Here is a 25,980-nt window from a genome sequence, read left to right on the forward strand (position 1 = left end):
ACAAACAATGTCTTAAACAACTTAATGTCTTTTTTAGTTATTCAATGACAGACTCATCAATGTCCAAACATTCTTCTACCAGATTGCCAGATTGACTAGTAACACCAGTTTAATGTATTTCTAGGAAAGTGGTGCATTTGTCTACGGTGCAATGAGTTTTACAGATAAGCTGTCAAATGGTGTTGCTATTATCCTTATACAAGATTTTCATCCATGTGTGTAAGTATTAATTAATTAATTAGAAAAAATAAACTAAAAAAACTAAAATATTATAAAAATCTCTGCCTACCTAGGAGTATTTTGCTCCTGGAAACACCATATTTGTTGTAAAAAAATAAAAATAAAATAATATCTGTCATATAAACCAAACAATTTTTACAGTCCTATTTTTTATTCCTGTGTGCGAATTTTAGCATACAATGGAAGTCTTTGCAGTCTGTATGTCTGTTTTACTATTATCTCAAGAACCAAACATTTTTGATTTTGATGAAACTTGTTACATATATATTCTAGGATAATGCACATACTGTATTCTCTAATTTGATTTGCTTATTAGTTGCTTGTCAATTCATTAGTCCCCGTTCGGACGAAGTCCGAAAACGGGGACTTATAATTCGGTCTCCGTCCGTCCGTGCGTCTGTGTGTTCGTCCGGAGTCATATCTCAGAATCCCTTGGACCGATTCTGTTCATTCTTTGCATGTGCCTAGTACTTTATGTGGGACATATGCACATGCAGTGGTTTAGCGATTCGATTCAAAATGGCCGACTGGCAGCCATCTTGTTTTTTGAAAATTTTGGACATGCTTTGTCAGTTTTCATTCAAACTTGGTACATAGATTAAACATGTTATGATACATGTCCATGACGATTTATTTTGCAATTGGATCAAAGATGGTCGACTGGCAGGCATCTTGTTTTTGTTTTTTTATGCCGTATCTTGGACATGCTCTGTCAGTTTATACATGTACATGTTAGGATGCATGTCCATGACAATTTGTTTCAAAATCTGGTTTTCAAAGGATGGCCGATTGACAGCCATCTGACTTTTTGGCCTTACTACTATATTTCCACAATTTATGTACCATTTTCATTCGTATTTGGCACATACATCATACATATCAGTGTGTTTCATAATCAGATCAAAGATGGCCGAATAACAGCTGGTTTTTTTTTGGCCATATTACTACGACACGAAACGCGTGTTTTGATGTGAATAAACAATCTGTTGTATACGCCACTTGGAACTCAAGTTTCAAGGACACGCTCGCGACAACCCCTACACTTTAATATGACGAGCACAAAGAAAACTTAACGGCAACTGTGTCATTTTCAATGACTTGTTTTATCTGCTTTCCCCTCAAAAAAAGACCAAAAATAATGGGGATTTGTGTTTTCTTTTTTTTCTGTTTATGTGTGTGTGTCTGTGTGTCAGTGCAACATCATCCAACATCATTTCTTGGATGTATTGACCTATTTTATTTAAATTTAAGTACAAATGTTCGTCTTGGGTATTCTTGAATTTTGATGAAAATTACCTGACTGGTGCTGATTTTCATCCAAAAACGTTTGAACATCTCTTCTATACCGTAGCTCATGCCTGTATGTTAGTATTCTGACTCCCATGATGCACTGCTTTGTTTTTCAGCACATGCTGTGTAGAATGTAAATGGTACTACCAGTACATCATGGTCTTCGTTCCAGGTGGTTTTGCTGTATTTGCTCTCATCATTCTGGCTATTCTGGCACCACAAAAAATTGGAAAAAGAAGAAGAGGTAAGTAAAATTCATGGACAGGGTAACTTGACAATTTGTAGTCATAAATGCTGAGAAAACGTCTCTAAATTCACAAATTGTCTGGTTATGGAACTAACAACTTCAATATTCAACAGTATGAGAATATTGAGTCTTTCATTGACAGGTCAATGTGGTCACCTTGCAACAGTAGGTGGTAGAGCAGTTACTGTTCATTACGCATTTTAGCATGATACAGTGGTTAGTGTTCACCTCACATCAGTGTGTAGTACAGTGTTTAGTGTTCACCTCACATCAGTGTGTAGTACAGTGTTTAGTGTTCACTTCACATCAAGACGTGGTACAGTGTTTAGTGTTCACCTCACATCAAGAAGTGGTGCAGTGGTTAGTGTTCACCTCACATCAGTGTGTAGTACAGTGTTTTAGTGTTCACCTCACATCAAGACGGGTGCAGTGTTTAGTGTTCACCTTACATCAAGGTGTGGTACAGTGTTTAGTGTTTACCTCACATCAAGACGTGGTGCAGTGTTTAGTGTTCACCTCACATCAAGACGTGGTGCAGTGTTTAGTGTTCACCTTCCATCAAGACGTGGTACAGTGGTTACTGTTCACCTTGCATCAGTGTTTTGTACAGTAGTTAGTGTTCACCTTGCATCAAGGCGTAGTACAGTGGTTAGTGTTCACCTCACATCAAGACGTGGTACAGTGTTTAGTGTTCACCTCGCATCAAGACGTGGTACAGTGTTTAGTGTTCACCTCACATCAAGACGTGGTGCAGTGTTTAGTGTTCATCTTGCATCAGTGTGTTATACAGTGGTTAGTGTTCACCTTGCATCAAGGCGTGGTACAGTGGTTAGTGTTCACCTTGTATCAAGGCGTGGTACAGTGGTTAGTGTTCACCTCACATCAGTGTGTGGTACAGTGTTTAGTATTCACCTCACATTAAGACGGGTGCAGTGTTTAGTGTTCACCTTGCATCAAGGCGTGGTACAGTGTTTAGTGTTTACCTCACATCAAGATGTGGTGCAGTGTTTAGTGTTCACCTCACATCAAGACGTGGTGCAGTGTTTAGTGTTCACCTCACATCAAGACGTGGTACAGTGGTTAGTGTTCACCTCTCATCAAGGTGTGGTACAGTGGATAGTGTTCACCTTGCATCAAGGTGTGGTACAGTGGTTAGTGTTCACCTTGCATCAAGGTGTGGTACAGTGGATAGTGTTCACCCTGCATCAAGGCGTGGTACAGTGTTTAGTGTTCACCCTGCATCAAGGCGTGGTACAGTGTTTAGTGTTCACCTTGCATCAGTGTGTTGTACAGTGGTTAGTGTTTACCTCGCATCAATGCGTGGTACAGTGGTTAGTGTTCATCTCGCATCAAGGCGTGCTACAGTGTTTAGTGTTCACCTTGCATCAAGGTGTGGTTTGTGTTTACCTTGCATCAGTGTGTGGTTTGTGTTTACCTTGCATCAGTGTGTGGTACAGTGTTTAGTGTTCACCTCACATCAAGACGGGTGCAGTGTTTAGTGTTCACCTAACATCAAGGTGTGGTACAGTGTTTAGTGTTTACCTCACATCAAGACATGGTGCAGTGTTTAGTGTTCACCTCACATCAAGACGTGGTGCAGTGTTTAGTGTTCACCTTCCATCAAGACGTGGTACAGTGGTTAGTGTTCACCTTGCATCAGTGTTTTGTACAGTAGTTAGTGTTCACCTTGCATCAAGGCGTGGTACAGTGGTTAGTGTTCACCTCACATCAAGACGTGGTACAGTGGTTAGTGTTCACCTTGCATCAAGGCATGGTACAGTGTTTAGTGTTCACCTCACATCAAGACGTGGTGCAGTGTTTAGTGTTCACCTCACATCAAGACATGGTGCAGTGTTTAGTGTTCATCTTGCATCAGTGTGTTATACAGTGGTTAGTGTTCACCTTGCATCAAGGCTTGGTACAGTGGTTAGTGTTCACCTTGTATCAAGGCGTGGTACAGTGGTTAGTGTTCACCTCACATCAGTGTGTGGTACAGTGTTTAGTGTTCACCTCACATTAAGACGGGTGCAGTGTTTAGTGTTCACCTTGCATCAAGGCGTTGTACAGTGTTTAGTGTTTACCTCACATCAAGATGTGGTGCAGTGTTTAGTGTTCACCTCACATCAAGACGTGGTGCAGTGTTTAGTGTTCACCTTGCATCAAGGCGTGGTACAGTGTTTAGTGTTCACCTCACATCAAGACGTGGTGCAGTGTTTAGTGTTCACCTCACATCAAGACGTGGTGCAGTGTTTACTGTTCACCTCACATCAAGACAGGGTACAGTGGTTAGTGTTCACCTTGCATCAAGGCGTGGTACAGTGGTTAGTGTTCACCTTGCATCAAATCGTGGTACAGTGGTTAGTGTTCTCCTTGCATCAAGACGTGGTACAGTGTTTAGTGTTCACCTTGCATCAAGGTGTGGTTAGTGTTCACCTTGCATCAGTGTGTGGTACAGTGTTTAGTGTTCACCTCACATCAAGACGTGCTGCAGTGTTTAGTGTTCACCTTGCATCAAGGCGTGGTACAGTGTTTAGTGTTCACCTCACATCAAGATGTGGTGCAGTGGTTAGTGTTCACCTTGCATCAAGGCGTGGTACAGTGTTTAGTGTTCACCTCACATCAAGACGTGGTGCAGTGGTTAGTGTTCACCTTGCATCAAGGCGTGGTACAGTGGTTAGTGTTCACCTTGCATCAAGTCGTGGTACAGTGGTTAGTGTTCTCCTTGCATCAAGACGTGGATCAGTGGTTAGTGTTCACCTTGCATCAAGGTGTGGTACAGTGTTTAGTGTTCACCTTGCATCAAGACGTGGTACAGTGTTTAGTGTTCACCTCACATCAAGACGTGGTACAGTGTTTAGTGTTCACCTCACATCAAGACGTGGTACAGTGTTTATTGTTCACCTCGCATCAAGACGTGGTACAGTGTTTAGTGTTCACCTCGCATCAAGGCGTGGTACAGTGTTTAGTATTCACCTCGCATCAAGACGTGGTACAGTGTTTAGTGTTCACCTCGCATCAAGGCATGGTACAGTGTTTAGTGTTCACCTCACATCAAGACGTGGTACAGTGTTTAGTGTTCACCTCGCATCAAGACGTGGTACAGTGTTTAGTGTTCACCTCGCATCAAGACGTGGTACAGTGTTTAGTGTTCACCTCGCATCAAGACGTGGTACAGTGTTTAGTGTTCACCTCGCATCAAGACGTTGTGCAGTGTTTAGTGTTCACCTTGCATCAAGACGTGGTACAATGTTTAGTGTTCACCTCGCATCAGGACGTGGTACAGTGTTTAGTGTTCACCTCGCAGCAAGATGTGGTACATTGTTTAATGTTCACCTCGCATCAAGACGTGGTACAGTGTTTAGTGTTCACCTCGCATCAAGACGTGGTACAGTGTTTAGTGTTCACCTTGCATCAAGACGTGGTACAGTGTTTAGTGTTCACCTCGCATCAAGGCATGGTACAGTATTTAGTGTTCACCTCGCATCAAGGCGTGGTACAGTGTTTAGTGTTCACCTCGCATCAAGACGTGGTACAGTGTTTAGTGTTCACCTCGCATCAAGACGTGGTACAGTGTTTAGTGTTCACCTCGCATCAAGACGTGGTACAGTGTTTAGTGTTCACCTTGCATCAAGACGTGGTACAGTGTTTAGTGTTCACCTCGCATCAAGACGTGGTACAGTGTTTAGTGTTCACCTTGCATCAAGACGTGGTACAGTGTTTAGTGTTCACCTCGCATCAAGACGTGGTACAGTGTTTAGTGTTCACCTTGCATCAAGACATGGTACAGTGTTTAGTGTTCACCTCGCATCAAGACGTGGTACAGTGTTTAGTGTTCACCTTGCATCAAGACGTGGTACAGTGTTTAGTGTTCACCTTGCATCAAGATGTGGTACAGTGTTTAGTGTTCACCTCGCATCAAGGCGTGGTACAGTGTTTAGTGTTCACCTTGCATCAAGACGTGGTACAGTGTTTAGTGTTCACCTCGCATCAAGGTGTGGTACAGTGGTTAGTGTTTACCTCGCATCAAGGTGTGGTACAGTGGTTAGTGTTCACCTCGCATTATGGCGTGGTACAGTGGTTAGTGTTCACCTCGCATCAAGGTGTGGTACAGTGGTTAGTGTTCACCTCACATCAAGACGTGGTACAGTGGTTAGTGTTCACCTTGCATCAAGACGTGGTACAGTGGTTAGTGTTCACCTCGCATCAAGGCGTGGTACAGTGTTTAGTGTTCACCTCACATCAAGACGTGGTACAGTGGTTAGTGTTCACCCTGCATCAAGACGTGGTACAGTGGTTAGTGTTCACCTTGCATCAAGGCGTGGTACAGTGTTTAGTGTTCACCTCACATCAAGACGTGGTACAGTGGTTAGTGTTCACCTTGCATCAAGGCGTGGTACAGTGTTTAGTGTTCACCTCACATCAAGACGTGGTACAGTGGTTAGTGTTCACCTTGCATCAAGGCGTGGTACAGTGTTTAGTGTTCACCTCACATCAAGACGTGGTACAGTGGTTAGTGTTCACCTTGCATCAAGGCGTGGTACAGTGTTTAGTGTTCACCTCGCATCAAGGCGTGGTACAGTGGTTAGTGTTCACCCTGCATCAAGGTGTGGTACAGTGTTTAGTGTTCACCTTGCATCAAGGCGTGGTACAGTGTTTAGTGTTCACCTTGCATCAAGACGTGGTACAGTGGTTAGTGTTCACCTTGCATCAAGGCGTGGTACAGTGGTTAGTGTTCACCTTGCATCAAGGTGTGGTACAGTGGTTAGTGTTCACCTTGCATCAAGGCGTGGTACAGTGGTTAGTGTTCACCTTGCATCAAGGCGTGGTACAGTGGTTAGTGTTCACCTTGCATTAAGGCGTGGTACAGTGTTTAGTGTTCACCTTGCATCAAGGCGTGGTACAGTGCTTAGTGTTCACCTTGCATCAAGGCGTGGTACAGTGGTTAGTGTTCACCTTGCATCAAGGCGTGGTACAGTGGTTAGTGTTCACCTTGCATCAAGGCGTGGTACAGTGGTTAGTGTTCACCTTGCATCAAGGTGTGGTACAGTGGTTAGTGTTCACCTTGCATCAAGGCGTGGTACAGTGGTTAGTGTTCACCTTGCATCAAGGCGTGGTACAGTGGTTAGTGTTCACCTCGCATCAAGGCGTGGTACAGTGTTTAGTGTTCACCTCGCATCAAGGCGTGGTGCAAATGTACAAATTCCTAATAGCTTGTTGTGTTTATATTTACAGATACACATCTCAACAATGTTGCTGGTTCTGAGTCCACAAATGAAGACAAAAATCATTCCGAACATACATCATTATTATCAGATGAAATAATTGAGACTCATGGGTCCATCAACACATGATTTGATGTGCAATATTATTGCTAAAAATATACACTCTAATAACATTTACATAGTACTGACAAAAATATGCATTTCACTTGCACACCAAATACTCTCATTTCAGATTACAGTAAATACTTTATTTTAGCTGGAATAAATTTTTCGCTTTTTGGCTGTATTTACACAAAATAGCAGTTAAAACAGACCAATCAATATAACTGTGATTTTGACATTATCACTGATAGATATAATTAAAAAATGACCTTGGCATCATCCAATCAAAAATCAGCCTTGTGCATAGATTGCAGTATGCAAGAACAATCTAATAAACTAAAACCTTTCATTTGAATCCACTATATACATCTGTATATATTTACAAAGATTTCCAGTTCGCAACGTCCATGGCTAATCTGAAATGATTGTATATGTAGTAATATAAAAAAATGCAGTCCATATTATGTTTATGTAGATTTTTAAGCAGCTGGGTTTTGAATTAAAGAATAGAGAGTACACCATTTCATTTGTGCATGTTCCAATTGAAGCACCTTGTCCTTTTTACCACTATTATTTTGTGCAATGGCTCTCATATCACTGAATTAGTAAGATGTCTATTTCGGTCATTAAAGGAAAACTGCATAACATAGAAATTAACAGTGGAACTTAGCACCAAGGACACAAAAAAACAGTATCAGCTAAAATGCAATGACAATATTGCTCATTGCGACAAAAAACAATTGATTGGGCATTATCCTATACAGAAGGCATTCTGCAAATCAGCCAATCAGATTGGGTATTATACTATACTAATCGGACAATGGTGCGTGCAAATCAGCCAATCAGATTGGGTATTATACTATACTAATCGGACAATGGTGCGTGCAAATCAGCCAATCAGATTGGGTATTATACTATACTAATCGGACAATGGTGCGTGCAAATCAGCCAATCAGATTGGGTATTATACCATACTAATCGGACAATGGTGCGTGCAAATCAGCCAATCAGATTGGGTATTATACTATACTAATCGGACAATGGTGCGTGCAAATCAGCCAATCAGATTGGGTATTATACTATACTAATCGGACAATGGTGCGTGCAAATCAGCCAATCAGATTGGGCATTATCCTATAAAGAAGCCATGGTGCAAATCAGCCAATCAGACTGGGCATTATTCTATAAAGAAGCCATGGTGCAAGTCAGTCAATCAGATTGGGCACTATGCTATACCAACAGGGCCATGGTTCGAATTAGCCAATCATATTGGGTGCTGTACAATACAGGGGCTATGATGCAAATCAGTCAATCAGATTGGGAATTATACTATGCAGGGTACATGCTGCAAATCAGCTAATCAGATCAAGTATTGTACTATATAAACTTAACCAGAAATAACAATTAACAATACAACATAATAAAAAGCACATGCTATTTTATGGTGCAAGTTCATTTTTATTTCACATTGATGTGGAAAACATTCACAAATATATATGTAAATACAGTCAAAGCAAAATTGTGAAATGCTATTTATGAATGTGTGACTTGTATGCATACGTTAGGTATATTAGTGACAATCATTTGAATCCACTGTCTGTTCTATTGCACAACAAATCTGATAGAGATACACCCGCACACATACGATATGGAACTAATTTGAATTTTCTAATAATAAAATGTAAGAGCAATCGGGCTGGTGATTTCAATGAGGAATAGTTAACTTACTAAAATTAGAAAATGAAAGAACACATTCTTAGTTCCAAACAGTACCCGTTCACCAGTTTCGTTGTTCTCAACAATGCCTATTTACTAGGACATGCATCAGTTCTGATTTCCACACACAGCTGCAGAACACCTAAAACTCGCATAGGTCGAAGTACTTAGTTAAAATATGACATCTCGGATGTTAACAGTCTGCTTGGCGTCTCAGAATTTTACTGTTAGCGCCCTCGTAGCCGTACTTTAATTGATAGAATGTTACCAGGTAAACAAGACTCTTCAAAGGGTATTGTATGGAATTACATGGTATGGTGACATCATAGTTTTATTGTTTCTTGTCCATCTTTTTATCAAATATGTAAAAATAATGTTTACTTTGAGTAGCAATGTAATGTGCATAATGTTCAGATACTTGGCTTTTTCTTATGTTCAAAATGTTCAAAATACTCGACTACTCAAAATTTACACGGAAATATACCTTCTAGTACATGATTGATTAGTTTCAAATCAAACGATTTCCAAGACTTCAGTTATAAAGATTTCCATTGAGAAATGTGGACAGAGACGAACGAGTGAAAAACAAGAAGGGGTAATAATCCAATGAGTAAATGGGATGACGTAATGAACGTAATAAGTGAATGGGATGACGTAGTGATAACTTAGTGGGTGAACGGGATGACGTAGTGGCAACGAAATGAGTGAATGGAATGACCCGGTGATAACGTAATGGGTAAACTGGATGACGTAGTGGCAACGCAATGAGTGTATGGGATGACGTAGTGACAACGTAATGGGTAAACGGGATGACATGGTGACAACGCAATGACTGAATGGGATGACGTAGCAACAATGTAATGGTGAACAGGATGACGTAGTGACAACGTGGAGAGTGAATGAGATGACGTAGTGGCAATGAGTGAATGGAATGACGTGGCGTAAACGCGATGAGTGAAGTGGATGACGTAGTGTCAACTCATTAAGCAAAAATGAAACTAAAGACGATTTGTTGACGATAGAAAAGAATTGACGAGAAGACATATCCCGCAAATGACTTTCTTATGCTTAAAATGATCACAAAAAGTGGTGTTACAAAGATGTGCCGATATGAACACCTACGTCGGTATGAATAGATAATTAATCAAATATCTAAAAAAAAACATGAAGCTACGAAATAGGACGTGAACGTAGTATTACCAGTAATCAATTTATGCCCCATTAACTCACAGTAACCGAACAAGTACGTATATATTTTGAATAAAAATTTTTGCACGAATGTACATTCAAAATTATCATCTTCATTATTATGAATTTTGTTTTAAAATATTTTTTCAAGAATTCTTAAAGATGACACTTATTTACGTTGCATATGATTATATCCAAACTTAAATTATGCAAATTATTAAAATGAGTTCTCTCATAAATATTTCTTTTTAATCACTCAAACGTGTCTCATACATTAATTATCCGTACATTCAATGTGTTATATTAGACTATATAGGAAGGCACTGTAAGACGTATATCTTGCTCTGTGCATATAATTGCAGTGAATATAAACAATTAGTTTCCGGTAATGCATTTACACTTCTAACAGTTATGTGCAACCGAAAATATACATAAAATAGATAATAATAAAAATTGCGTATAGGATATGGTGGTTATTGATTGGCGACATTGTAACAACCCGGAAACAGGATGCACTAATATTTCTTCGTGAATGTAGAACTCGAGCCATGGCGAGTGTTTCTTTCTTACTGAGATTTGTTTCTAATACTACCGGGTATAACTGTTTTACTTCTGATCATGGTTTTAGTGGTTGTTCTTTTAGTTGTTGTTGTTGTTGTTCACGTATGTTATGGTAAGAATTTAGAAATCCACCCAGTCATCTTCGTTTTCGGCAACCACTCCATTATTGTTGTCATGTGTTTTTGGTGCGCGGAATTCTCGCAGGGATGGGTTGTTGTGCAGTGTGATGGCCATCCACCAACGATTACGAGGTATGTTCGACTTATCCATCATTAAAGGGCGAGCTAATGTGAGTTGGCGATCTGTCAGTGAAAAGGAAAATTGTATTACTTAAAATAAAACTCATTTCTTATTTTTGAAACAAGAGTTCTATAATGTAATAAAAAAAGAGTGTATTTCATTGGGTTCCAGGAATATCTTAATGACCCATAATTCATAGTTCTGTATTCACCTGCAGTGATGCTCTTGTTTTATTTTGTATCGAATTGATAGAAGCTATAGTAATCTTCCTTTTTCGAACAGAATAATTTTTTGTAAATGATGGTATGCTTTTCAAGATGGTTTATTAAATAACCAGAGCTATTATCAGAATCAAATGAATAACACCAGTTATCATGGCGAATTTGTACTTAAACAGGATCAGCTTTGACGCATTTTGAAAGTACTAGTGTGGTTGATTTGGAATCTTACATTTTGAATTTTAATATTGGATTTGATTGATCATTAGAATATTTTAAGTCATTCTGATTTTTCCGAAGCGGCATAGTGATATAGCCACGATATAAGTAAACAACTAATTACATATCAAATTTGTAATCCCATGTAACAGTAAACACACAAAATAATGTTGATAGACAAAATGAGAGATTTAACCTTTCTTATTCATCTTGAGAAGTTTGGATGTAGCTGCATTTGTGATCATAATATTGGTTTCAAATCCCGCTTTTTGCTTCATCTTCATTTCATGGACAAGCATTTTGCAGAAAGTGACCAATACCGGGTGACAATGAGCAACCTCAATTTGCAGAAAAGACAAATATGCAATATAACCTAATAATATAAAATAATTGTATTTATTACATTTATTAAATCTATTAGTCAATGCTCATGGATATACATTAAGTTTTTCTAAAATCAGTCGGTAAATTGCAATTTCAAATGTGATGCATGTATTCGTTACCCAGCCCAATCAACTGGAAAGTCTTACAATGTTCTTACAAACATAACACCAATCCAAAGTTTATATAATTGCCATCATAATATATGATTTTGGCAATTCTTTTCAACCAGCAATGTAATAGGCAGTACAAGCAAAATCTAGTAGAATGGAACCCCTAGCTGATACAAGACAAACATACAAACTGATCTACACTTTAGTTTGAAATAAAGAATGACGTCACATCCATGGGTTCCAACTGTAGTATTGGGCATTTCCACACTCGCACTCGCACTCAGTATTTACCTCGATCCAACATTTCATACTCCCTCATTAGGGTACTTTTATCGATTCGTGACAGGAATAAAGTACCGAATATCATGCCTTTAATAGCCCGTATTAGACAAGAAATCAGCCCCAAAATCACGTTGAAGAAGAAGAAGAAGTAGGACATGATATGAAAGAAACGTCTGTAAAGAAACAGATACCATATTCTTATATCAACATATTCAATTACTAGTATAAGCATGGTAATAGCCATATTTGTATTGAAATTATTCATGTATGGCGAGAGGTTCCAAAACATAAAATCCACACACAGCACATAACAGAACTTCATATATATATATACAGGGTTGAATCACAATGTACAAATGAGTGATACCAGACGTTACACTACACAATAATCCCCTCCAGAAATGGGCATCCGCTCATAGTTACCATCTAAACAGTGTATTCACCAAAGTTTGTACGTCCATTTAATCAGGTCGCGTGACAGGCACGGTTCCATGGTTTAGTGAAAATACCCAGGTGTGTGTTCACTACACAGTACATATATTTTTCCGGATTATTACATTGGGTCGACTAGGTATAATAGATTGATAATGACTGTGATGTATGTTTTGTATGTCTGACCACCTAGGTATTCTCAGCTTCAAGGTACGATTTTGATTAGTGCAATAACTCGCCATTCCAGAATATAACACCCGAAACTGCACTTTGTGTAGTCTACGGCAGGTATATCAAAATACAATGCATTTGAAATCAACACATGTTATGTAATGCTCTATCACATGTTATGTCATGCTCTATCACATGTTATGTCATGCTCTATCACATGTTATGTCATGCTCTATCACATGTTATGTAATATTCTTACAGTTCACATTTACCTGTTGGTGAGTGCCAAAGACTGTCCATTGTTTTGCAAAAATAAGTACTTGGAGAGAACGAACTGTACCATGTACAAAAAAAGAGCAAAAACAATGCTGGGCCTGTGGAGAAAGAAACACATCGATTACTGGAACGATATTGTATTTTATTTGAAAGTTTCATCAAATTGCAATTTCAACAAATCACATTTCCTCAACATTGTTTTCTTTGATCTGTATGCAACTACTTGCTATAGTAATGTAGGGAATAGGTTGCAGAATGCACTACCCAACTAGAAATGACACCACTTAGATCTCTTCAAACAAACATATATGACCAAATAATTAGAACCAAGACATTTGAATCCCACTATAATAAACACAGTATGTGTAAATGTACATTATTTGTTACTAAGGATATAGGATGATATAGAACATGTTTGCAGTTACATATATCTCAAAACAATTACCCTCACATTTATTCTTCTGTACCCTCCTTTAAAAACTATACATTTCTACTTCTTACCAAAGCAGTCCTAACTCTTCACCAAACTTAGATTTGGTGCCACTAGCAATGGGTATGATAACCTGGTATGCAGCGATTACTGACGTCATGAATGTCATTATCAACAAGATAACAAAACCTAGTAAAATGTGCAAACAAAAGATGTGAAATTATTAAAAAGTACAAGTAATATGTTGACGATAATACTAAATATATATATTTCTCATACATTATACTTTTTGATTCAGGCAGAAAGGTACTTCATTATGGAATTTATTTAACAAACGTTTCACTGCGATCTTAAATAAGCATCTTATTTTTTGGAGCAGAATGTGTTGGGTAAATCGATGAGGCACAATTAGGTTTCCGTCATGAATATTCAACTGTTGACAATACTTGTGTTCTGCAATCGATTATACACAAATGTTTTATCTAATGAGGGAAACTTTATTGTATGTTCATTGATTTTTTGGAGGAAAAATGTTACGACATGCTATGCACAAAGTTGTAAAGTAAGTTGTCTTACAAATAATAAATATACTGATTATTTTATTTTTAAAAGTGATGGTCGTCAAGAGTACATGATGTGTTATCTTCATTTTTATTAATTATTTGTCAATTATCACAAGATATGGTTTAGATTGCGTGCTTATTTGCGATACAGGTATGAATTCATATTGCAAAAATTGAAATCTATTAAACAACCAAAATATTTAAGTGATTGTACTCAAAACAGAGAAATATATAAACAACGCCGGTAAACGGGTACCAGTGGCAACGCTAAAAATAGTGTATGTTTTCTAGTGGAAAGTGAGCAGTCAAAATATTGGCTAAGAAGGATACATTTTTTTAAATGCGTTTAAGGTGACAAATATTACACGAACGTTTTCGTTTGTTTTTTTTCAAATTTGTCGTTACACTAATATTCCAGTCTTAAAATCATGGTGCGGAAATATTTAGATTTGACAAATATTAATGTTTGGCACGAAGTCAGTTTCTAGCCTACCCGCAGCTTGTTGGATGTCTCTTGTGATTTTCCAAATGCTTATGTTCTTGGTGAGCGCGAGAGTGTTCCGATTTGTTCAATACTACAGGAAGGTGTTTAAAGCGCGGTGTTCTTCGCGTAGCGCGTCTTCAAATTCCATGTACTCAGTTAACAATGTATTTTACGCGCATTGTTAAGCAGGATGATCAGCATTTAAATATTGGAGTAAACAACTTGTTGACAACTGGGCATAATATATGTGAATGAACAAAATGTACGTTACTGAAATGTATAGCGAACTTACCCCATAGGATGTATCCAATCTGGTATCCAGAATAACGCAGACACGAAACCTGCAAAACAGTGTTTAGAACGACGATTAGCAGACATCATGTTTCAGTCTATAGCAGTAGTTGTCTATCGAGTATTGACACTTCACAGTTTTTAGGGCCTGGGCATCGAATATATGTGCATAATACCACTCTATCATAATTTACAGAATTTACAAAAATTTATGATTAATAAAACTATTACTAACAAAATTGCAGTGCACAAAATCAAGATATCATCCCAATAAGACTGGGGTCAAGTATAATTGCTTTTACCAAAAATGACAAACAAAATTGCTAAAAATAGACAATTGCTGTTATCGTTACGAATAAACAACTTTGATTGCGGTTCAACCAAGGAACTTAAATATCAAAGCAATCAGACTTGTGGTTTTCAAGAAAAAGTCAAAAATTGAATTTGCTTTATCAAAAATGACCAATTATTACGCTAAAAATAAAATTGCTGACACGAATAATAAATCTAATAGAGGTCTATATTTCAAGTATCAAGACAATTGTGGTTGTTGGTTTCCAAAGAAAGTGGAAAACCTCCAAAAATATTCGCTAAATGACAGTGAATAGAATCAACGAAAGTTATCTACACGTCTATTAGCAGACTGTCGACGATGGATAATTACCGCTTTGAACAACTCTGTCATCTTGGATATCAAATTGGCGGACCAACCTATCGTGAGTAAATTCCCATAAACAAGGCGGCAACATTCCAAAGCCAAGCGGTTCAGTAGTTTTTGTGAATACGCTTCACATGCCGAGTGATCACAAAAGCTAATCATGACAAACTGATTTCTCTTCTATTTTATTCTACAAATTGTACGTCTTCAACCAAAAAAGACTAAATCCGAAATTATTTGAAAACTTACCATGAGAGAAGTAGGAGCCGATCGTCTTGCTGGCAAAAACGAAGTGTCTCCGCGACACAATCGCATGAAATGGGCTCTAAATAAAGAATAAACCAAGAATGACTTGACATAAAAACACGAGTAAAATAACGATAACTTATAAGCTATTTGAGCTAGTGAGATGTGAATTATTACCTGTAGGACGCCATCATACGAAGAATAAACATTGTCATCATGAGAAATGCCACAATTGCGGAGATGTAGAAACTCACTGTAAAAAGTAAAAAAAAATTCCCGATTTTCTGAATTTGGTCAAAAACGAGGTTATTATATGAGTGTATCTAGTATGCAGCTAACAATTAGGCAAGGATTACATAAGCAAAGATGTAGGCTTTAATTCTACATATAGGGAGCGATATCAGTAAAGCACGATTTTCCGGTCAATTAATACATGTAATGATAAAACAAATCGCTTTAAAATGGTTCATGCTAAACCTGATGAGTTGTTGAAAAATGGGTCTGTTGGTGAAGAAAAACGTCCATAAATTTTCTAAAGTAATGCTACTACATATTTCTGATATGTTGATACAAAGTCACCCCAGCTAAAGCAGTGAAAACAGGACGTGCAAATATTATACTCGTATCGGCAACCGTGCTTCCTGAATCCTAGTGCCACGGAAATTAGTGTAACTAATAATCCCATTTCTCAATCCAGAATATCAATAATAAGTGACAGCCATATAAGGGTAACGTCAATTTCTACCGTTTACTCCAAATGACAGCAAGTTTACCGTGACAGCCATATAAGGGTAACGTTTACTCCAAATGACAGCAAGTTTACCGTTGATGCAGCTTGCCAAACTATTGAGGGTTCTCTTGAAATCGATTCCAGTTTGGTTTGTAACATTTAATAACGGGTCTATGGCGTCGACAAACTCATTGTACTGGACGAGTGCGTTTTGACCAATGTAGAAATACTGGCACGCGAACTGCAATGAATGCAAACATTTTATTAAATATGTTAAATGTATTAATTCAACTGTGTTGTGGCTTTTGAGATAAAAAAAGTTAATTTCTATTGCAAGCTTTGCATACTTACTACATACACAGCTTGCCATGCAACAGAAAATGTGCAAAGCGCCCTCAAGGAATACTGAAAACCAGGAATAGGTTTGTAGACATATTTTGTGAATTTATGATAAGCCCAGTTCCATATCCGGGCAAAGACACCGCCTCTTTTCAGTTCCAAACTCTTATCTGCCACAAGATCTTCACTGAAATATAGAACATTTAACAAAAAAATTAACCGCGCAAAAAGTTGCAGGTGTAGTGAAATCCTATTACAGAGGGCGCTGTTTAATGGCAAAATAAGTTAAAGGGTGGTGGTCTCATATAAACAAAGATGATGACTTTGACTGTTGCGCAGACCAACGGGTACAAACTTAGAGGTTACCAAGCTTTACCTAGGCATTTTTGTGTGTTTTGAAGGTATCGAAGGAGTCATCGGAGGTAATTAGTGCAAGTGGCACCCGGGTCAAAACTAGTACTTGTGATTTCCTTTAAAAAGCGCACTTGGCTGTGGGGAAATCACTGTTTATCAACATAAATGCCTCACATGCGCGGCGCGACGACCATCACCTTTTAATATATTTTTTGTGACACATTAAGATTTCTTACGTTATTTGCTCTCCTGGTTTCAATAATTGCATCACGTATTTTGCTTGATAGAAGTTCATCTCCATCTGTTTATGTCGATCCTGAAAGAAAACTCTGTATGTTGTAATTTCTGTAAAGCATGACTAGACTTTCAAAGCCGTACCGGAGGGCGTTATCAAATATGTAACTAGTATATACACATTCGGTGTATAAGGTTGACCGTGACTCAGCAATTCTCTAACTTACCATTAACTGTGTTGGTGATGCTGATAACCTTATGCTCTTAATCATCATTAGAAAGAAACGAACCAACAAAATGAATAGGAAGATGAAAATAGGCGTAAAAGTCATATAGTATACCACACCTTGACTCTGAAAGAGAAAAAAAATACTGTTATAAATATATTGTTGTATAGTGTGATGATATTGGTCAGTATTCGAGGTTAAAATTGAAGCTGTGGCTGGACAACCGATTTTGTCATTGGCCAACAAAATATGAAAATTTGACTTTGGCTTTCAAAGACACAATAACAAACACAAACACAAACACAAACACAAACACAAACACAAACACAAACAAACAATTAGTTTCTCAAAGTCGTCCTGTCTATTTTTTAGTTTGCCCATACAAATGTATGTGACGATGATATGACAACGAGATTGTCTCAGTTCAAATTTTTGAAGCCAAACAATTTTAGAACATCCTCTGTAAATTGGGTTAGGTGGAAGGGAAAACAAAACAAATGTCTTCTTACCGGATGTGTGTATGTCTTTGTGCATGTCTGCTGTGCGACCCAGAAAACAACCCACGTTGTGGTGTAGAAAAATCCAATAAATGAACCAACCACACGGGCCTTGGTAGCAATGCATGCAAATATTGGATAGAATACCACACCAACCCCAGCTACATTTATCATACCAACAAATACTGCAATTGTGACAGATGAGAACTGATATTAAATGAATGATGACAAATAAAGACAGCAATATTTACGTATCTGGGTGTACATGGTCTGCACATACATCACGTGAATATGAGTGTATGGTCTGTACATGATATCACATAGATACGAGGAGATAGCCCACATATATGTTGCGCATTGATTGGATCACATGGTCTACATATAATATCATATAGTTGGGAAAATAAATGATGTACGTAATATCACATGAGAGTAAATGATCTGCACGTAGATACCATATGGACGTGAGTACGCGGTATGTAATCATTGAATTAGACCAACACAACATATCGCGTCCGCTTAATTTGTCTTGATATCGAGAAGCAACACACGCTCTCAGATTTTAATATTCGCTATCTAATACATAATATTACTGCCACCATGGTGTTAGGCATAAAGGGTAAATAAAACTATAAAAATAGGTCAGAGTTTGTGATTATATGGAGCAAAGGAAACTGCCATTTTCTGTTCATACATAGTTTGCACTAATATCATATAAATGGGCGCACATGGTCTGAACGCAATGTCCCATGGATTGGAGTACATGGTCTACACATGACTGTGAACGAATGGGTTGGACGTGATACTGCATACATAGTAGCTCAGAGCCCGGGGGTATTCACTTTGATTTTAGGTAGGAGTGCACCACAACCATTTAAAAATTGTTCCAAATTACGCCAAAATATTACTTAGATTGGTGTAAAATGGTTTAAAATATTAAATTGGGGTAAAAAAGATCGGCTCGACCGTTAAAATGGGGGACTGAACATTGAATGAACAATTACAGAATGAACATTGCTTTCCACACACAGATAGTAAATTTTCCAGATCTTAAAATGAGTTTGCCCGTCGATATGTGAATGAAATAAAAACAATATACCGACCATTGATCCATGTTTCGGTGCTATCTATTTTGAAATAGTATTCTCCTTTGAATAAATCGATGACACTGTTAGTGGTGGCACCGAAAGCTGCAACATACGCCATGCGATTTTTGCATTCATCCAGTAAGTTGACCGTGCTAAAGGAAATAGACATAACGCATCATCAGCAGGCCCTGGTAAGTATCATCAGCAGGCCCTGGTAAGTATCATGATGTTGTAATAATGAGAAGCAATAACAGAATGTGTTTGTTTGTTTTATTTTGTTGTTAAAACCATTGTTTTACGGGTGATAGTGGTGTGTATATCGCAAGAAGATATAGGTAGAATATAAATAGTTGAGTAGTGAGTACAACTAAAGGTGTATTTCATGACGACTCTCAAAATCTGGATCCAATCAACTACATACATATACAACCATTCATTCCATCACATCACATACCGCACACATCAACTATTCAACCACACACTACCCACCCAAATACACAACAGTCATCCAACACCACACATCGTCGACCTAACCACACACAACCTATCCAACCAACCAACCAACCAACCACATATCACCCACACACCCACCCACCTAACCAACCACGTAAAACCCACCCACCTAACCAACCAACCAACCAACCACATACCACTTATGCACCCCCCGGGGGGGGGGGGCTATACATAGAACTTGTCTAATGGGGACGTGCTCCTGAAATGGGTCTGGTTTTTTGGATTTTAGGTAAAAGTATCAGTCTTATTTCTGGTCAAGATTGGTATAAATACGGTAATATTTTTCCGATTTGGTATAAATAACCTGAACATTGTGTTAATAATATGCTCTTATGTAAGTGACAGAGGTGTTTCTATGGTCAAAATACATATTTCAAGAAATCGATGTACAATGCAACTGTTGGCATACATGTGCTTCAATTGGAGATACTCTTCTAATAGAGCAAATACGGTAACTGTTTTATTTAGAATAAACAGTGATGACAAAAATGGTACTTTGGTATAAATATGGGTATAGATTTTGCCACTATCCAGGTATAAAAATGGTCACACTTTTGAGCACTCAGGGGCACCTTCCTACCCAGCTATGTGTCAACTGCCCCCGGGCTTATGCAACCACATACCACATATCACCCATTCTACTACACGCCACCCACCTAACCACACACTAACCATCAACCACACACCGCTCCAGCTACACACCACCTATCCTATCATCCAACCACATACCATCACCCAAGCACACACCACCCTACCAACCCAATAATAGTTAAAGTGTATTTATGTTGAAATCCTAATAATTGTACTTACATTGGTAATCCTGGTCTGCCACCGAAGATATTAGTATACATAGATTTACGTTTGGTGAGAAATCCCAACAGAATCACAATCATTATCTGAAATAATAACACGTGGTAGTGTAATAGTGTGAACGATATTGTCACCCTTTAATTTTATGACGTCATCATTGCAGATTATTTGCCATGATAATAATAATTTAATAACCTGCAGTTATGTTCAGAACGAACATAGCGATAAGTGTCGACAAATTGATGGCAGGACACTTGAAACAATGTTATTTAATTTAATGGGTGTAAAGTCAGGGTCAAATAAATATGTTAAAGTTAAGACAATTTGTGACGTCATCGTCTGCTCAGGCATACGTTTTTTCGGCTGATCAAGTACGCACGCTCTTCTGACGTGTTGATGTGAAACGGGCTCAGTTTCAGTTTATTAATGACTTGTGCGGACAAAACTCACTTCACGCTCAAGTACATTGCATGTTCCATTTATGTCGCATAAAATATGCTGCCCTCCATTATTGGTTGACATGTCTTTCAATATTGTTCAACTATAACCCACAAGGCTATACTATAAACCAATGTGCGATAATGTAACCCAAAATGACGTAACGCAGTATGAGATAATGTAACCCAACATACGATATTGTAACCAAGAATGATGTAACGCAGTTTGAGATAATGTAACCTAACATGCGATAATGTAACCCGGTATGAGATAATCTAACCCAGTATGAGATAATGTAACCCGGTATGAGATAATCTAACCCGGTATGAGATAATCTAACGTGGTATGAGATAATCTAACCCGGTATGAGATAATGTAACCTGGTATGAGATAATCTAACCCGGTATGAGATAATCTAACCCGGTATGAGATAATGTAACCTGGTATGAGATAATCTAACCCGGTATGAGATAATGTAACCTGGTATGAGATAATCTAACCCGGTATGAGATAATCTAACCCGGTATGAGATAATCTAACTCGGTATGAGATAATCTAACCCGGTATGAGATAATCTAACCCGGTATGAGATAATCTAACCCGGTATGAGATAATCTAACCCGGTATGAGATAATCTAACCCGGTATGAGATAATCTAACCCAGTATGAGATAATCTAATCCAACATTCTATAATGATATAGAATGATAACCCAGAATGGTGTAACTCAATATGGGAGAATGTAACCTCGCGTGTGAGAATGTAACCTACAATGATGTAACCAAATATGCGATAACGTAATATAATTTGTACTATAGTTGTTTTGATGGGCCATTAGACGTTTTAGAATTTCAGTAATTACATGCCGTAATTACATGCCGTAATTACATGCCGTAACCTGGTTATGGCATGGTAGATGAAAGTACAGACAATTCTAAACATACGACAAATTACCCACAAATCTGCTATAAATTTATACAGAAACCCGGCAACCCAACAGAAATAATATACTCTGTCATTCAGAGAGTATAAAAAGGTGTTCTTGGGAACAGTGGAGCAGACAGATCACACAAAATATACAATTGGCGGGAGTCATAAATACACATGTATATACAATAAATGATAAAATGCACAATGCTGATAAAACGTGTATATTCCAGTGATTAACTTCATTATTCTCATGGAAATACAGAGTATCGGTCACGTGATAGCAACCGTGATTCAGTTGACGCTGCTTATCTGATGGGCTTACAGTACTATTCTACACAGTATATTGTGCCAGCGCGTGAAAACAACGTTAGGAGATACGTTTCCTATTAATTTACAAAGTGATGTTTTGATGAGTCTCAACACTGCAACACTGTCATTACAACGGAAGTAGATAACTTTATTGTCATAATTATTTCTATAGAAGATGAACTTCAACAAAAATAGAAAAGGAAAGGATAATAAAATTTAAAATAACATGAAAGTAAGTAAAAACAAAAATAACAAACTAGTTTTAAATTACTCAATAGTACGGAATCAGGTGGTTTACTATTATCTGTTTGCATTATAAACACACCAAGATTAATGTGTCAGTTTGTCATAATGTAAATAAATTTATCAGAATTATTCAATGAAGTAAAATTAGAATTTTCCTTTCGTAATTCTGTGAAAAGTGTCTGTCTCATTTCATTGTGCTATGGGCAGTCCATAATGTAATAATAGTCATCCTCAACTGAGTATTTATCACATCTTGTACAAATTCTGTAAATTCAATGCAAGTGACACATTATGATACATTATGGACGTTTTTATCACATGTCTTTTTTGAAACACAATCAAACACTTATATCGGAGACGCGCCCATATCATCAAAAGTAAATAAAAGTTTGTGTTTGCAAAACGCGAGAGTGTTGTCCTCAGAAGGAACACTTAAAAATGATCGTTTTGATCCACCTTGGACAATGTTAATGAATGCTTAAAGGATAGGCTACGCTTTCCCCTCGACTTTTCCTAGACTCACTGCAGTTTTCCAACCATATATAACCAGGGAAGTAAATAGTTATGAGATATTTTCATAAGATATATACTCTCTGCATTGATCTTGACACGGTTTAGCGAGTGTTTGACCCCCTCCCATCTCCGTAACATTTTGCCAACAGAAACGACTCAGTGTAGAAGATCACGTAACATTAATCAGGTGACGTGTCTATGCCGACTTAAATATGCTGATTTTTTGAAGGCACATACTTAACGGCATATTCACGAACACAAATACTATTCAAGATTGTTTATACAAATGTGTATAGTTATTGAAACTATTCAATCATAACTACAATGGTTTCGTGAATCAAGGTTTTATTTAGTAATTGCTGTTTTAATAACAGAACGATATTTTCACTTATTAAATCAAACTTACGACCTTCACGCATTTATGATGACACTTTTGATGAAAGCTTCGCTAAAAATAAATGTTAGATCAGCTTTTTTTTTTTTTTTTTTTTGAAAGAAAATGTCCGAAGTGACAGAAATTCAGCTAATCAAGCATTATCTTTCCCGGGTATATATCTCGCTCACGATAATAAACATATTCAAATAAAAGAGTTTTTTTTTTCTAGACTGAAAAGAGATTTGTCCTTGCAGTTGATGCGATGGCGACAGAGAACGTTATTTGGGGACGAAAACAAGTTACGTGACTCTCTCACTCTCACCGACCATTCGAGAAGAGGCTCTATTGAATGACAAACACCTTTACAACCTTTCATTATTTTTGCAATTTTGTTGAAAACAACTGCTGCAATCAACAATATAGATAAACCATATTCACATGCTGGAAAAAAGATGTCTGCGGTCGTCGAACTATGCCACATCAACCACTTGCTTATAAAAATAAATTAATCAACCATGGAATAGTGACGTGTTCACCTGTCAAGGGTGGAAACAACACCCACATAATTCAACTGGGTTTCAAATGCACGGAACAAGTACTATTGGAATTAAGTTTTAAAAATAGTGTGGATATTTTTAATAGTTGAGTTTAGTTTATCTGCATAAAATGAAAAAAACGCCAATGCAAAAAATAATACGTATACGTATTTCATAGCGTATACACACTATGAATTATTAGTATGTACCCTTATGTAATAGCGCATGCGCTTCTAATTAATATACTTTTAATTAAAACTACGTACTCGTAATTAAATACGTGTACATGAACAAAACAACCATATCGTGATCTGGTACTTATCAAGCACAAGTAATTTTCATGTTAAATGACATGTACGTGTTATTTGGAAACACAAAAGTAATAACATGGATGAAAAATACGATGAAAATAATTGTAAAAAACTAATGCTACATTAAAATATATAAAAGTATATAATAAAAATACACTGTAAAAATTGTACATTCCGGGTTATAAACAACTGTTTCATCTGATACAAATTATATCTGTATATGAGAAAAACAGTACTTACGGATGGTCCTAGCAGATATTTGATCATACTTGCAAATGTAAGACTGCAGAAGTCGGTACCAAGCCTGAAATATCAAATAGAGGTAAAGCATATATATGTGATGGCACTGAGAAACGATCATTCAAACAATGAAGACACAATGAATACTCACTCCTCGGTCGTTTCAGTGTCTGTTTCCCGCCACTTCGCGATATTTTCTGCTAGTAGATCTGATAGCGATCCCTCGCATAGTGAATTGGTCTCGAGCGCGGTTAGAAACACATTTAACATATCCGTGGTGAAAGCCACCACACCCCAGAACAAAGCGTAGACTAATATGATGAAGCCATAATTGAGAAGTATCTGGTTCAGACCTTTCCACATAATACGAAGTACCGTCACCATGTTTAGGCCGTTTGTCTACACGTTTTCACAAAATATTTCGTCTACTTGTCGTTTAGCACTCGGTTAGGATATCCTCGGATCTGTTGCGCAGGTTGAATTACTTTTTGCGTGGAGTGGTAAAGTTATGCACGGTTTGCGTTGCTATGGCGATCAATATAGCGACCGATGATTAGCTTACAAGTAAACCCATGAGAATAACTTCATTAATATTATTTTGTTAAAATTTGCAAATTTAATATTACGTAGATAATAAAACTGTACCATAAATGTATTAATTTTCACGACGAAGCGAGTCAATCGGCAATCTTTTATGTTTCTGTTTTAGTATCTCAATTAAGTTACTTTATTGGTCATAACTTGGATGACCAATTCGTGCATTCACCGTGACTATATCTAGCTAGAATTTGTTAAAGGTAAGAACGGACTTAATTGTAGTAAGGTGTCAATTCTACGGAACGCAATGTCGAAAACTGCCTATACGTACGTACATACATATTGTGCATTGTTGTCCAGATAACAAACAAAAATGCTCTAAATAAAACATGAGTGTTATTTTGAAATTTCATTAGGCTAATGGAATACAAACAATAAATTTCAGAGGAATGTGTTTACCGAAGCATGTGACATTAAAAAATAATTAATTTGGGCGACTGTCACTGACAACAATGTGACTGAGTAATGGCCATAGCGTACAAATAACATCCACCTTTTTTCAACCGTGTTGTGTCATATATGAGCGATAGACATCCATGAAAACGATTTTATTTTTTTGCTGAAACTCGTACAATACGTAATCTTCTAAGCTATGATTGTGGATATGATCTTTTCCCGAGATCCTTCTCCTGGTGCACCATGGGACTTTAGTATCTAAATAATTATTTATCTTGCACACTGTCAGTGTATGACATCATAGACGGTTTCTATGGTAACAAGAATACCCCATGGGTACGTCTGCTATCAGTATAGCGTTAATAATACATACACGAGAAACCTTGGTTCAAACAAAGAATACATCATATCAAACATTTCCATAATTATTCATGGTGTGTACGATGATCATCCTACAAATTTTGAACACAGAAAGAACACACTTGAACAACTATATAAATAGATCAATATTATCATTTATATTTTAATTTCTCAATGTTTCACCGCTTTGCAGTCATCGCCGAGTAAGTCGCTATTACCTACAGAACACCAAAATAATAAAAAACACATATCTTTATAATTTTGCCTGCGAATTATCCAGCATTTTCAACAAGTCTTGTGGAGCGCGATCGGTCAGTTTCACTGTGACGGGACCGGCATGTATTATATGGGGTTAAACGCCCACTTT

General features: G+C 37.5%; 2 protein-coding genes across 2 annotated transcripts in view; one reads left to right on the forward strand and one right to left on the reverse strand.

The window, feature by feature from the left end:
• LOC100375166 (major facilitator superfamily domain-containing protein 12-like) overlaps window positions 1–8,543 on the forward strand; it is a 21,026-nt gene extending 12,483 nt beyond the window's left edge. The window contains exons 10-12 of the mRNA XM_085506876.1: window positions 125–219; window positions 1,647–1,774; window positions 7,010–8,543. Coding sequence (XP_085363002.1) covers window positions 125–219; window positions 1,647–1,774; window positions 7,010–7,128 — 342 coding nt within the window. The 3' untranslated portion in view covers window positions 7,129–8,543. The remainder of the gene's footprint in view (window positions 1–124; window positions 220–1,646; window positions 1,775–7,009) is intronic.
• Window positions 8,539–24,722, reverse strand: LOC102803797 (stimulated by retinoic acid gene 6 protein-like). The gene is made up of 17 exons (XM_078007925.2): window positions 24,412–24,722; window positions 24,261–24,324; window positions 20,363–20,448; window positions 19,055–19,191; window positions 17,964–18,136; window positions 17,455–17,580; window positions 17,230–17,309; window positions 16,652–16,787; window positions 16,394–16,541; window positions 15,748–15,823; window positions 15,574–15,649; window positions 14,668–14,716; window positions 13,400–13,517; window positions 12,895–12,996; window positions 12,029–12,192; window positions 11,440–11,616; window positions 8,539–10,868 (listed from the first exon to the last, which is right to left on the reverse strand). The coding sequence occupies exons 1-17, from the start codon at window positions 24,642–24,644 to the stop codon at window positions 10,687–10,689; spliced, it is 2,127 nt and encodes a 708-aa protein (XP_077864051.1). The 5' UTR covers window positions 24,645–24,722; the 3' UTR covers window positions 8,539–10,686.
• Between the last annotated feature and the right edge of the window lie 1,258 nt (window positions 24,723–25,980).

The sequence above is a fragment of the Saccoglossus kowalevskii genome, chromosome 13 (assembly GCF_978046115.1).
Source record: "Saccoglossus kowalevskii chromosome 13, keSacKowa6.1, whole genome shotgun sequence".
NCBI lineage: Eukaryota > Metazoa > Hemichordata > Enteropneusta > Harrimaniidae > Saccoglossus > Saccoglossus kowalevskii.

What these genes read in the sequence shown, in the direction of transcription:
- LOC102803797 (XM_078007925.2), bottom strand. Translation starts at nt 24,644, where the DNA reads ATGGTGACGGTACTTCGTATTATGTGGAAAGGTCTGAACCAGATACTT. An exon ending in AATATCTGCTAGGACCATCC is followed by an intron (nt 20,449 to 24,260) that starts GTAAGTACTGTT and finishes TTATTATTTCAG; the next exon opens with ATAATGATTGTGATTCTGTT. An exon ending in TCTTTGGCACTCACCAACAG is followed by an intron (nt 12,193 to 12,894) that starts GTAAATGTGAAC and finishes GTTTCTTTACAG; the next exon opens with ACGTTTCTTTCATATCATGT.